The 13,909-nt window shown below is 43.7% G+C and overlaps 1 protein-coding gene across 1 annotated transcript in view; it reads right to left on the minus strand.

The window, feature by feature from the left end:
* AFAP1L1 (actin filament associated protein 1 like 1) overlaps positions 1 to 13,909 on the minus strand; it is a 150,738-nt gene that overhangs the window by 21,966 nt on the left and 114,863 nt on the right. Inside the window, exons 9-13 of the mRNA XM_068277134.1 lie at positions 13,343 to 13,433; positions 9,678 to 9,830; positions 6,427 to 6,638; positions 2,769 to 2,914; positions 167 to 233 (exon numbers count right to left, since the gene is read on the minus strand). Of these exons, the coding sequence (XP_068133235.1) occupies positions 167 to 233; positions 2,769 to 2,914; positions 6,427 to 6,638; positions 9,678 to 9,830; positions 13,343 to 13,433 (669 nt within the window). The remainder of the gene's footprint in view (positions 1 to 166; positions 234 to 2,768; positions 2,915 to 6,426; positions 6,639 to 9,677; positions 9,831 to 13,342; positions 13,434 to 13,909) is intronic.

Raw genomic sequence — 13,909 nt, forward strand, 5'->3', positions numbered from 1 at the left:
TTTTAAAATGGTGCTTAAATGAATAATGCCATATGATGACACAAATGATTTTAGAATGCTGGCATATCACCGCAATTTGTAGAGATGTATCAGCCCATTTCTGGGCAGTAGTCAATACACTCCGTAGTGTAGGCTCATAGGCTCCGTATATATCAGATGAACTTACCTTTTCATAGGCTACATCATCATAGATCCGGGAGTCACTACTGCTGCTATGTGATGACTTTGCCCATCTGAAAAAACAATACAACACGCCCGGTTTGTCAGAAGATGACGATCTAGGTGTTTAATAAGGCAAACACATTATTGAGCATGTATGTAGGCTTACAACATAAGAGACTAGAGATGACTGATGAGACGCTGATAAATCTAGGTTTATGCAAATGTTACGCTAATTTAGGCAAATGTATGCTACTTGGAAATGGACTGCTGCATTTGATGCATGGACTGCTGCATTTGATGCAAATTTGGTCCATTTGCAAGTGGTATAAATGTTCATAAAACAAACATAAAATTTGCATCAATTTAGAATGACTAATCTCCTTGACTATCCATTAAAGTGGACCTGAACTCTTGCTCAGGACAAAAGGAAAACATAACAGAAATGCACCCTGTATGTTTTTAAAGAGTTTAGCCTTTGTAATTCCCCCTCTTTTGTGTCTAATCACTACTTGTAATTTAATCTTCCCCTCTGTCACAGCACTGCCTATGGCAGGTAAGCAGATAAGCCCATTTGAAAGCACAGGCTGTAAACAATATGTCTGCTTTCATGAATCAGGAAGTAGGAACTGTGCAGATTTAGTGCAGGATTTGTATCAGCTGTAACAAAGAAATGTTTTTTGCTTAAAGGGTTTTATGCTTCTGTGTATATTTTAGAGCAGAGAGGACGTTCTGAGTTCAGGTCCACTTCAAGGTTGAAACACCAGGTAAAGGGAGCCAGTAATGTGTAAGTCAGCTGACACTGGTGCCCTGCCTCAGAAGCAGAGGATGGAAGCAGGTCGGGTCAGTTTCTGGATAAAATGTACTGTGTGGGATTATATGCTAACCTGAAGGGAAGTAAGTACAGAATGGATTGCGGAGGGATTGGTAGTGGAAAGGAAAGGCTCATGAGAAGTCCTGAATTTAAGCATTGGAAGGGGAGACTAGTTCATCGCTAGGATTATGTTTGGCACAAGATCTGGGGATTCACACAGAGTACAGCATGAAAAGACTGCTTTACAATATGACAGAGGAAAATGTATATATTTTAGTGTAATTGGCAGCCAATGGAAAGAATGTCAGAGACAAGCAGCATTTGAAGAGTGAAAAGAGTGGTGCATAAACTGAGCAGTAGCATTCAGGATGCATTGGAGCAATTCCCAGGAGGTAGGCCCCAGAGACTGGCGTTACAGGTATTTAGTTAGCATATGGTGAGGGCACGCACTAGCATTTAGTTGTGTTTTGTGCAAGGAGCGGGCAGATGTGACATATCCGTCACCGGATGATCCACTGCACTGCCAACTCTGCATTCAGATATAAAAGAGAGGTAGGTAAGGCCCTGGCAGCAATATGGTCACCAGGGTATAGTTGGGCTTTAAAGAAATGAGATAAAGAATAGAAAGATAAAAGTGGGTGTTACCAGACCATAGGCAGTATTAAAAGCAAAATAACTAATGAGCCAGCCAGGAGGGTGGACTAGTGTACTCCAGCAGGAAAGGAAAGAGGATTCTTGCTCCATCAAAACACCCCAACAAGGTATTGATGCACCTCCCCCATCTGTTCCATTTTTTTCCCTTTTGGGATTTTTACCCTTCCCCCCTCTGCTTTTCTTTGCCATGCTCTGTTTCAGTATCATTCCCAGGTTTAATAGCCTATGTTGACTATGTAGAGCAAGCTATTTTATATGAAGTAGATCCCCTGTTGTTCAAGGGGGACATTTCATAGGTTTACCTGAAAGGAGGTTGCTTGGTTGAAGTTATGTGTGCTGGTTTAATACTGGATTTTATTATGTTAAGCTTCGTACACATGTACAACAGTTCTCAGCAGCCAAGAGCATGGTTCTCTTCCAGCTCACTCTGTCAACCCCCCCCCCTCCATAATAACAAAACATGTCACTAGCCTGTCAGTTAGCAATTCATCTGTACAGAACTCGGATTGAACTGTGACCCAAAGGACTGAGCCCAAATCCCTGCTGGGGGGCATTCATCGTACAGGTGTACCCAGCTTTAATCAGTGAAATAGCTGTGTGGCTTTTTCATGCCACTTTGGAGTTAGTCTTTTATTAGAGATAGGCAAGTGCTGTGACTACTTTGAGTGCTTAGGGATGATGCCTGCACTCCCATGCAGTAAAGCTGGTTAAACACGTATGGTGAATTTTGCTTAGCAGGGATTGGGACTCGATTCCTCGGGTGACAGTTTGGGCAGAGTTCTGCACAGATGCGTCAGTAGCTGTTCTGTTACTGTGGCGGGAGGGGAGAAAGGCTGATGCGAGCAGTGCACAACAGAGCAGGCAGGAGCATGCAGCCAGCACTTGGTCAAGTCTATGTAGCGAGGCGGTTGGGAAGGGGGGGGGGGGGAGGTCGGAGGTGGGGAAGCTACACATACATCCCTACCAGCTGCTTTGGCCGAGAACCATCGTCTGGATGTATGATGTGTGGTGTGGGCAAAGGGTACATTTGCTGTTTTGCATTGGTTAGGTTACTCATTTACTCATTTGTGTGACCCTCCAGTAAACAGAGTGCCATCTACAGACAAGACAAGCTGCCGATACTAGACATCTGACTACTTACAGGAAGGAGTGACGCACAGCAGTGACAATGTTGGCTATTGTTTCAACATCCACGTAGTCGTAGTGTAAAGCATCAGGTTTGGTTTTGGAGCCTGTCTGAGCCAGGAGAAGCCCCAGCCATCGGCCCATCTCTTCAGAGCAGCTGGCCTGCAAGTGAGATAAGAAATCAACACACAAGGCATAATTGGTGCTATCACAAACTGCGTAGTGCCAGGAATGGTCGTAGCTGTCACTTTGCAGAGTACACACCACTCTAGGGAGAGACAATACAGCAGGCTTATCAATGTGTCTGCATCTCAGGATTCTGATTTGGGTTTTATTTCTTAGTTTCCATCTACAAAAACATTTTATTTTAGTGTTATGGTTATTTTAAACCAGGGAAATTTTAAATGTCACAAATAAAAATACGTCGGTGTTAAGGTGCCCATACACTTGTCAGATTGGCAGCAGATAGATAAGAAATGCATCTGATGATCTATCTGATGCCTTTTTAGAACATTTTTTACCAGGATAGAATTCCAATAGATTTCAGTTTGAAATCTATTGAAATTCGATCTGATGGCATTTTTTTGCCATCAGATTTCCATTAAGGCCAATGCAAACTGATAAGCAATCTCATCAGATCGACCTAAATTTTCCACCCTGCCAGTTCGATGGAAATCCATCGAAATCGGCCATCGATCGGTCGATTGGCCAACCGATTTGCAATCGATCGATCGGTAGGAAAATCGGCTGAGTGTATGGGCCCCTTTACTCTCCATCTGCTGGTTTAGCTAGAAAGCTTTCTAAAGCTATGTATTTCCGTCACCCTAAAATGATCATTAACTGATTGTTAAGAGGACAAGCGTAGTACAGATACACTGTTCAGCTGTAACCAAACAGCCTGTCCTGTGGAGAAGGGAGGGGGCAACAAGAGGAAAACTAGAGTGGTGCCTAGTGGTGATAACAATACAAAACAATAACTCTTATTTGTTATTTAGCAATCTATAATAATGGTAAGTGATAAAAGGCACTGTGGGACCACTGTACAGATGACAGATGTTTGCATGATACAGTGAAACGGCTGTCTCCAATGACGGCAATATAGCATGTGTAAGTAGCTTCATCTCAAGAAAAGTCTAGCTTTACTATAGTATAGTACAATATAATGTAAGATCTAGTCGATCACCAAGTGTTTTGTGCTGTAGCGTTTGTAGTTTTAGGGGCTTCTTAATTGCAATACTTCTGCTCACAAAACTTTATCAGACAAACCAGCAGGTGGAGTTGTGTAAAAATGTTATTGTAATATTTCAGCTTTTCTATAATAAAATCTATGTTTATGGCTCAGCTATACTATTCAGCTTGCTATACTGCTGCTTCTCTTAAAGCGGATCCGAGATGAAAAACTAACTATAACAAGTAACTTGTCTATATATCTTATTCTAAAGTTTAGATAGTTTACACAGCATATCTAGCTGCAAACAGCTTCAAAAGTTTATGATTATTTATTCCTGTGATACAATGAGGGCAGCCATGTTCGGATTGTCACAGGCTGAGGGCAGGAGATGCTATCAGCTTGCCTGTGTGTAAATTCAGTCCCCTCTCCTCCTCCCCTCTGCCTCTGAAATCAATAGCTAGTAACCTCCTCCCCCTCCTGCCCAGACTGAGCTCCCATAAGCCCTTGCTACAGTGACAAGGCACTGTGAAAAGCTGTGGACGAGGCTTGTTTAGTTTATAGGGAATTAGAGTATTAAAAGAAAACAAAAGTATTTGGCTTGAGGAATGCCCTATAAACTCTGTGAAAGGAACACAATTATGCAATGAGTAAAAGTTTATCTCAAATCCACTTTAATGCAGTGTAACCAGGAGGGTGAGAATAGCTTCCTAGAACCCCCACTACAGCAGGGAAGACTGAAGGTAACAGGGGCCGCAGAGCATCATACATTAACCTCCTCGGCGTTCTATTGAGATCGCCAGGGAGGCTGCGGGAGGGTTTTTTTTTAATTAAAAAAAAACTATTTCATGCAGCCAACTGAAAGTTGGCTGCATGAAAGCCCACTAGAGGGCGCTCCGGAGGCGTTCTTCCGATCGCCTCCGGCGCCCATAATAAACAAGGAAGGCCGCAATGAGCGGCCTTCCTTGTTTTGCTTAGATCGTCGCCATGGCGACGAGCGGAGTGACGTCATGGACGTCAGCCGACGTCCTGACGTCAGCCGCCTCCGATCCAGCCCTTAGCGCTGGCCGGAACTTTTTGTTCCGGCTGCGCAGGGCTCAGGCGGCTAGGGGGGCCCTCTTTCGCCGCTGCTCGCGGCGAATCGCCGCAGAGCGGCGGCGATCAGGCAGCACACGCGGCTGGCAAAGTGCCGGCTGCGTGTGCTGCACTTTATTTGATAAAAATCGGCCCAGCAGGGCCTGAGCGGCAGCCTCCGGCGGTGATGGACGAGCTGAGCTCGTCCATACCGCTCAGGAGGTTAACTGCTTCAGGTGGCGGGAAGGCCCTCCTCACTTCACTGTATAAGCGCCATACAGCCAATCTCCATGTAGCTACAGAAACCACATGGTGATTGGCTGTAAGTTGCTTGTACACTGAAGAGCAGTGAGGAGGATGTGGGCCTACCGCACCAAGCCTTCTGGTTAGCTAAATGGAGGGGGAGGGCAACAGTTCTCTGCAGGGGGATAAGCACAATGCACTCCTGAGCGTAGCACATCGCAGCCCCTCGCAGCACTCAGGCAGGCACAGATGTGGTGTGATCCAAGCCCTCTTTCTGACATGTCTGACATGCAATGTACAGAGCATTCTTAACAGCTGCGCAGAGGTGTGAGCGGCTGTGATTTACTACACTGCCTTGTTGACAAGATCTCTACTCATCACCTGCTATGCTTCTGTAAACAGGTGGTGCTAGATGCACCAAGATTTACATTTACTAAAAATCGTAACGCTGCTGTGGGAACACCCACATAGGGCGACACTGCATGATCAGTGAACGCAGCTGCACAATCATCTCCAATGTGAACCAGCCCTAAAAGTGCACAGACAGACATTCAAACAGACTTTATTATTACTGGCATAAGTTAGAACCGGTTAAGCTTTGTTTAAAGCAGACAGGTTTTCTAACTCTTCTTCAAAACTTGTTAAAGTGAACCTCCAGACTAAAAATCTACTCAGCAGCACTGAAAAGGCCTGGTGTTTCTTTAACAGTTTCACAGCATCAGAACTTTGTTTCTCTTATATAAGCCTCATTTTTAGCTGCACAGAAGAAAACTGCCCGGGCATATTTCCCCTGATGCTGTGCAAAGCATGATGGGATTTCTGATGTTGTTGCTCTTGTTCTGCTTTTTTAGTGCAATTTTTTTTTTACATTTTGAATTTGACATTTGAAACCTAGCGCACGCAGCTGGGAGGAGTTATCAGGACACAGGACAGTTGGAACTGTGTCTTATGCTCCCTGTTACCTCCTTTCAACCAAAAAGATGGCTGCCCCCATGACAAAGATGGCAGCCCCCATGAATCACAAACATTTTCTTTTAAAACAGGGTGGGTAAAAAATTATATTACTTCTCTATTCTACTTAACATAACTAATGTAACTTAATGACAGTATGTTTGTTGAGGCTGAAGTTCCCCTTTAAGCTGAAAATAAAGTAAAAAAAGAGGATATACTGTAAAACTGGCTTACTTACCTCTAACACGCAGACTTCTTGACTTTGGCGTAGGATTCGGAACGCAAATGGATGTTGGGGCCCAAATCCTGGGGAGACCTCACAGCCTCGCAGTGCAATAGAGTTCACGTGAGTTCGCAGATCATTGCGGTCCTTGTGAAAATACAGAGTGTGCCCCTTTAAACGGCACCAGCGTTCCTTCCAACACTGGTTCACAAGCACGCTCAGGAAGCCTGGGACAGAGATTGGAAAGCTGCATCAGAATTCCTGTTTCCATGCGTATTAGTAAAGTGTACAGGGACTAGGATGGGGAAGCTTTACTTTACTCTTGTGTCTTGATAAAAGAGAGCTGTAACCTACTGTCTTGTAGGGTAAATCTTATTACTAATGCCCCATTCACATCTAAAAGCGCAAAACGGCAGCGACTACCTCTTCCATTTTGTGCTAGTGATTTTACAGCGAATAGCGCGGTAGAAATCACTGGACACTTCCGTGATTTCAGTGCGATCGCGGTCGGCGCTTTGTAAGCTCCAGAATTGCCTGGAAATGCTGCAGGTAACTTGTTTGCGATTGGCGCTAATTGCAATACGCCAGCGATCGGCACCAATTGCGGCAATGAGAACACTGCCATAGGGTAACAAAGCACTAGCGCTTTAGCGATTAGTGGGAATCACCCGCTAATAACTTATGTGTGAATGGGTCCTCATTGCCTTGCATGATTGCCTCACCTAATTGTTTACATTTATATAGTGTGAAGGTGCCCATACATTGCTTGATTTTACAGTACAATAGCCCATTTGATTCAATCATTTTATTGGATCGAGGGAGAATTATGTTTCATTCTGCTGGATGGATGGAAATTGGTTATTAGTATCTCCAGCGCATGATCCAGAATGGGGAGCACTGCAGCAGTCTATGGATTTGTCCATGGCAGGAACTAGTCTGAAGTGGTCTTCTGTCCCCAATGAAATACAGTAGTTTATTAGCCAATTTTTCAGCTCCAGATAATTGATGTATGATGAGGGCTCTCACCATGTGAGCCCTCATCATACATCAGTTATGCGAAGCAGAAAAATTGGGAGCTTGAGAAGAGGAGAAATCGGCGCTGCCATTCACTCGGCTATTGGACGCAAAACGGGATGATTTGGGCGCCAGGCGCTACGCCCGTCAAAACGACATTTTTTCATTTTCAGAATTAGTGGTTTGAAAAATATTGTTATGAAATTCATTTTGAGAATTATCATTTTTGTAAATTATCCTTTTAATTTTTCAACATTTTGATATTCTACTTCTTTATCACTTTACATTCATTTTGAGAATTAGAATCTAATTGAATTTTATATCATTTTTACACATTTTAAGAATTATAATTTTATTTATTATCTTATACAGCGGAGAAAGGGGGGTTTTAGGGTTAGACACCACCAGGGGGGTCTTAGTTGTTAAAAAAAAAAAAAAATCACCGTTTGTTGTGGAAACCGTCGGAAAAATCGTGAGGTGGGTATGGGCCTTTAAATATATCTGTAGATTTGGTGGTCAATCGACCATGAAAATCAGTGCAAAAGCATGCCCAATCAATGATGCGAACAATCCGATGGGGCAAACTTGAAAATCTTGGGCTGACATGCTTGATTGAGTGTGCGGCGGTAAAGGCGCGCAATAGTCGCCAACGACAAATGCGATGGAAACCCAATGCGCCAGCAACCAATGCTAATGTGGAAGAGGAATGTGGACACAGAAGCAGACACCAGCCAGGTAAAGTATTAATGCAGGGGCTGGGGGGCGGGGAGGGGGCACATCTACATTGTTTATATTTGGGCCGGTAAAGTAATGACATGGGGCCGATTCCCAAAAGATTTCATGCTGAAATCGGCCTGCGGTTTATGGCAGCCAACAAATCTCTCTCCAATCAGATACAAACAGAGAAAAATCTGTCTATTGGTCGATTGGCTACCAAAATCACTAGATGAACCTTTATACTTTTGGGCCATAGACCCTGAACAAGCATGCAGATCAAATGTTTCTGACAAAAATCTGACAAGGTTAGCTGCATGCTCATTTCAGGTGTGTGATTCAGACACTGCTGCACCACAGAGATCAGCAGTACTGTCAGGCAACTGGTATTGTTTAAAAACAAAAATAAATAGGGCATCCTCCATATATGTGACCCTTCATGTTCTGTTTAAAAATAATAAAAGATTTGTGACAGTCAGATCTCATTTTTCCACAATATGAGTGTGAACTCTAGTGACATATGTGAAGAGCATAATTATTTCCAAAGTTTACATTATCCACAATGGTGGGAAATGGCAGCAAGCTTTGTAAAGGAAGAGGGTGATATTGCATCCATTCATTTGGTGGTAGGTTTGATGTGTTTAATACAACTTATTACACACATAAGAATGACTACATGGTGGGCATGTATGGGAAAGCATACAAGCAGCCATGAAAGCTGACTGGGGGCATGAAAGCTGACAGCTGTGCATGTAGGTGTGAATGAAGCTAGTAGTATGTTTTATGGGTGTGAAAGGGAATCAGTTCTAAGAGGAAACAACATGGGAAGAACATACAAACTCCATGCAGATAGTGTCAGTGATAGTGGAGATCGAATCTTGGACTGCGTGGCCAGAGTGTAGGGCCCGTTTCAACTAGAGCGAATCTGCATGCGTTTCCTGCATGCAGATTCGCATAGCCAATACAAGTGGATGGGCCTGTTTCCACTTGTCAGGATTTCTGAGCGTTTTTCTGTGCAGAAAAATCTGCACGGCAGAGCCCTCAGAAGTCGCATACCGCACACTGCTATGTGAATCACTTACAATGTATTTAATAGGAAAAATGCATGCGGTTTTGGCATGCGAATTTTACAGCGATTTCGCATGCGATTTCGCATAAAAACAATGTAAAAATCACACAGGCACTGACATGGTTAAAATCGCATATACACTAACCTATGCAAAATCGCAGCTAAAATTCGCATGCGATTTCGCTCCCGCATGTAATTTCGTCAGTGGGGAATCCGCTGCGATTCCGCACCACACAAGTGGAAACGGGCCCTAATGCTTGCAATTCAATTCATACTTCAAACCATTCCAGTCTATCTCACAAAAGGAGCTCTCATCCAGCCTCCTAGACCAAACTAACATTCCAGGGGCAACATAAGCTACATGTTAATTAGCCTGTGTTAAGGGATGTGAAATGAGATAAATAGAGAGCATAGGAAATCCGTGCAGACAGTATACCTGGGTAAGCATTGGTAACTGTTAATTCCTTACCACAGCAAGGGACATCTTCATCTGTGGAGGAGGTGTGCTGTTCCTCTGCAGAGTGCTTCTTTTTAGAGAAACTAATAATCCTTGTTATTTTCTTTCCTGCTGCCCGACTCATGGAACCTTTCAGCTCAGCCAAGCCGCTTCTCCGACACTTCACTGCATGCAACAAGAAGGAAAGATTCACAAACAATACACGGACAAGCTTACATCTATAAACGTGGATTTCAGTCTGCACCAGTGTCAACTATTCACCACAACTTGTTTAAAGTTGACCTGAACTCAGAACTCCTCTCTGCTTTAAAAGATACACAGCAGCGTAATAAAAAAGTTTGTTACAGCTGATACAAGTCCAAAAATAAATCTGCACAGTTTCTATGTCCTGATTCATGAAAGCAGACATAGGCCTAGTGCACACCAGAGCGGTTCGGCTGCGGTTTGCGATCCGCTTGCGGCTGCGGATACGCTAGGGTAATGTATTTCAATGGGCTGGTGCACACCAGAGCGGGAGGCGTTTTGCAGAAACGCATACTCCCGGGCTGCTGCAGATTTTGGATTGCGGAGGCGTTTCTGCCTCAATGTTAAGTATAGGAAAAACGCAAACCGTTCTGAAAAACGACACTTCAGAGCGGTTTTGCAGGCGTTTTTTGTTACAGTAGCTGTTCAGTAACAGCTTTACTGTAACAATACATGAAATCTACTACACCAAAAACGCTTCACAAAACCGCAAAACGCTAGCTGAAACGCTACAGAAAAATGAGAAAAAGCGTTTTAAAATCTGCTAGCATTTTGCGGATCTGCTAGTGGTTTTTGGTGTGCACCAGGCCTAACTGTTTACAGCCTGTGCTTTCAAATGGGCTTATCTGCTTATCTTCCATAAGCAGTTATGTGACACAGGGGATGGATAAAATTACAACTAGTGATTAGACACAAATGAGGGGGAATTACACAGGCTTATTTATTTAAATACATACAGAGTGCCTTTCTGCTATGTTTTCCTTGTGTCCTGTGCAAGAGTTCAGGTCCACTTTAACGGGAATGCAAAGAGAGAGGGATGTGGAGGCTGCAATATTTACAGTATTTCCTTTAAAACAATGCCAGTTGCCCAAGAGTCCTGCTGATCTTCTGGCAAAGTTTTCACTGTGTGCCACATCAAGTTCAATCCAACGTGTTTTGTCCCATGGATGTGAATTAATAATGTGGAACATGTGACTGCAATACTATTTTTTAATCTTTTATGACTAAAGCAATAATACGCTAATGCTATGTCAGCGTCCTTTTAGTTAAGGTACATTTAGCTTACATCCTGGAAGGCTGTGGATCAGAGTATGAACGTTGTGGTGGCCGTATCCTATTGAGCTAATATTGTAATACGCTAGGTCTGTGAATGAGGGCGCAGCTTCTGGCAGGTGGGGTGAGGAGGGGGACAATTCACTCAAGTGAAGCTTGATGATACAGCATGCCAGATCTCTAAGTAACCTCAGAGGACACCTGAGATAGTAGAGTCAAATCCCAACAGCCACTAAACCCAACCTCCATCTAGCATGTGTACCTTGCCACTGGCGAACTCAGGGGGCTATTCCGGGTGTCTGGAACCTCCCCCCTGCACTGAGCTGTGTATTCAGCCAGGGAAGCCCGCATAATATAAACAGCCTCATTCTCCCTCCCTTCTTACTTCTGGTGCCTCCCTCCAGCTAATAGAATGAGAGAGGCAGCCGAGCTTCCCTCACAACCCTCACAAGAAGATGTAGCCTGCAGTGAGAGAATGTTGATTATGGAGTCCTGGACTCTCCACAGCACAGAAGTGTCAGACATGATGAAATTAGAGTGCAGGCAAGCTGGTAAATATGCACAGCATGATGCAGAGCTTGCCTGGACTCAGGGTCTGTGGGCAAACATCTGTCTGGTCTCTCCCCATTGTTATAATGACTGCATGTGTGGATAAGGTGTGGATAACAAGCGGAAAAGTTTTTGACAGTCCCTAGACTCCAGGAGGGCTTCTTTCTGACTTGTGTGAGAGACTGACAGTGACAGGAGTCCGATTACAGGCAAGTAGCCTGTGTGATGTGGGACTGCAATACAGATAAGTTCACTGCTCCATCTCAGGCTATTCTCAATTTCTCCACTCCTCTCTCTGGGCTAGTGCAACGCCAAAATGACAATAGCAATCGCTAGCAATTTGTGAGTGTGATTTTGTGAAGTGATTTTCAGAGCAATTTTTTAATGAATTGCTCAAAAACATGCTACATGCAGTATACCTGCGATTTTGAAAAAAATCACAACGCTGCTGTGGGAACACCCACATAGGGTAACATTAGCCAAGCGCTTTTCAAATCACTGTTGATTTGAAAAACGCGCAGAAGCACTCTTGGTGTGCACCAGCCCTCCCTCATTCACCTTTGTTTCCCTCTTCCCCTAGAGCTGACTGTGTGTTCTTGTCTTACAGGAAAGCTAAATAAAAGTGCAATCCTGGTGAGGCAAAATATTATTATTTAGTATTTATGTAGCGCCGACATCTTCCGCAGATGCATATATCCCTGCATCATATGGGTATCGCTTGCGCTATGTGAAACTATGTAGCATATTCCACTAAATTGTCCAAACTAAGTCTATCTCCTGTTCCTCTCTTGGGGAGTTGTTCCAGCGCTGTACCCCGTTCACATTTGCTGCTACCAGAAGCCCTCAGAAACACTTGTGTCCTTGAGTACTTCCAAAGATAGGCAGTTCCGTAATACGCCAGCGCACTTTTGTGCATGGGCAGTATGGAGCCACCTGTATTCGGAAGCACTCGGGACATACGTGCTTCTGGACCTTTCAGGAACCCCCCCCTTAAAAATCCTGCGTTTGCCCCTGTACATAGAACCTAACAAAAATGTAATAAAACATCTCAGATTCTAGTCACCTAAATATGTGTTTTTTCCCTTTTTCAGATGAAGAGGAGTGAGCAATGTAGGAGGAGCATGCAGACACAGCACTCAGGCGATGTTCCCATAGCTTTGCATTACATCAAGCAGTACAAAGCTAGCAGCAGCAGTCAGCCAATCCATATTCCAGAAGACATCTGCTGAAATGTAATGTAATATGGAGTGGTGCACAGCAATATCCAGGTAAAATATCAATATCAGTCAGACGTCAATCATTCTCCTGGTCTAGACCATCTGAAGAGGAGGGTGGGATTAAACATGCAGTATCTATAGACACAACACTATAGCCTGCTGAAATGGTCAATACTGGCTATTCATCTGCTAAATGTAGATATAAGTAGAATTAATGATCTTTCAGCCAAAAAGCCAATCTACCGGAATGGATTCTAATGGCCAAGTATAAGGGGTGCAACACATAACCATGGTAACCAGTCGAGTGGTGAACTTAGTTTTTCCACTCACTGCACCCCTCATTAACAGGCCACGTTTCAGCAGGAGCTGCTCTTCACATCTATGAGCTGATCTGCAGATGGAATGCTGGCTGCATGTGCTTCTAGCTGATCTTCTGCAGACTAGAGTTGCAGGTTTATGGCTACCTTTATACTTGGTAATAGTAGCAGGTGGAGGAAAGGGAGGGTATTGCAGTGATTTTGTAACAATGCCCCGTCACATACACTAGCCAACCTAGCAGCTGCTGAACTGCTAAGTATGTAATTTGACGAGAAGCATTAAAAAGTGGTTTGTTACCATTGTCTCTGTTCTCTTTGCCACTGCTGGGGGAGCTGTTGTCTCCGTTTGCAGCACTGTCAGAGTCAGATGTCTTGTCATGGGACAGCCTCTGCGGGAAAAGGCGCAATTCAGAAATTATAAGACAAAAGTCTCACATAATATTTTTACTTTTTAAATATGGTAAATGCACATGTCATACCGGGATCTCATTAAAGGAAGTGTGAGGGATATGGAGGTGCGGTATTTTTTTTTAAGCAACACCAGTTGCCTGGCTATCCTGCTGATCCTCTGCCTCTAATATGTTTAGCCATAGACCCTGAACAAGCATGCAGCAAATCAGGTGTTTGTGACATTATTGTCAGATCTGACAAGATTATCTGCATGCTTGTTTCTGGTGTGATACAGACACTACTGAAGCCAAATAGACCAGCAGGACTACTAGGCAACTGGTATGGCTTTTAAATAAATAGGGTATACCCTTTGCTTCAGTTGTCCTTTAACCACTTCACTGCTGATCAACAACACAGAAAATGTGATTGAATTAAGTATATTGGGCAATTCTACCATGCTTTTTAAATAACATTG

The sequence above is a fragment of the Hyperolius riggenbachi genome, chromosome 3 (genome assembly GCF_040937935.1).
Source record: "Hyperolius riggenbachi isolate aHypRig1 chromosome 3, aHypRig1.pri, whole genome shotgun sequence".
In the NCBI taxonomy this organism is placed as follows: domain Eukaryota; kingdom Metazoa; phylum Chordata; class Amphibia; order Anura; family Hyperoliidae; genus Hyperolius; species Hyperolius riggenbachi.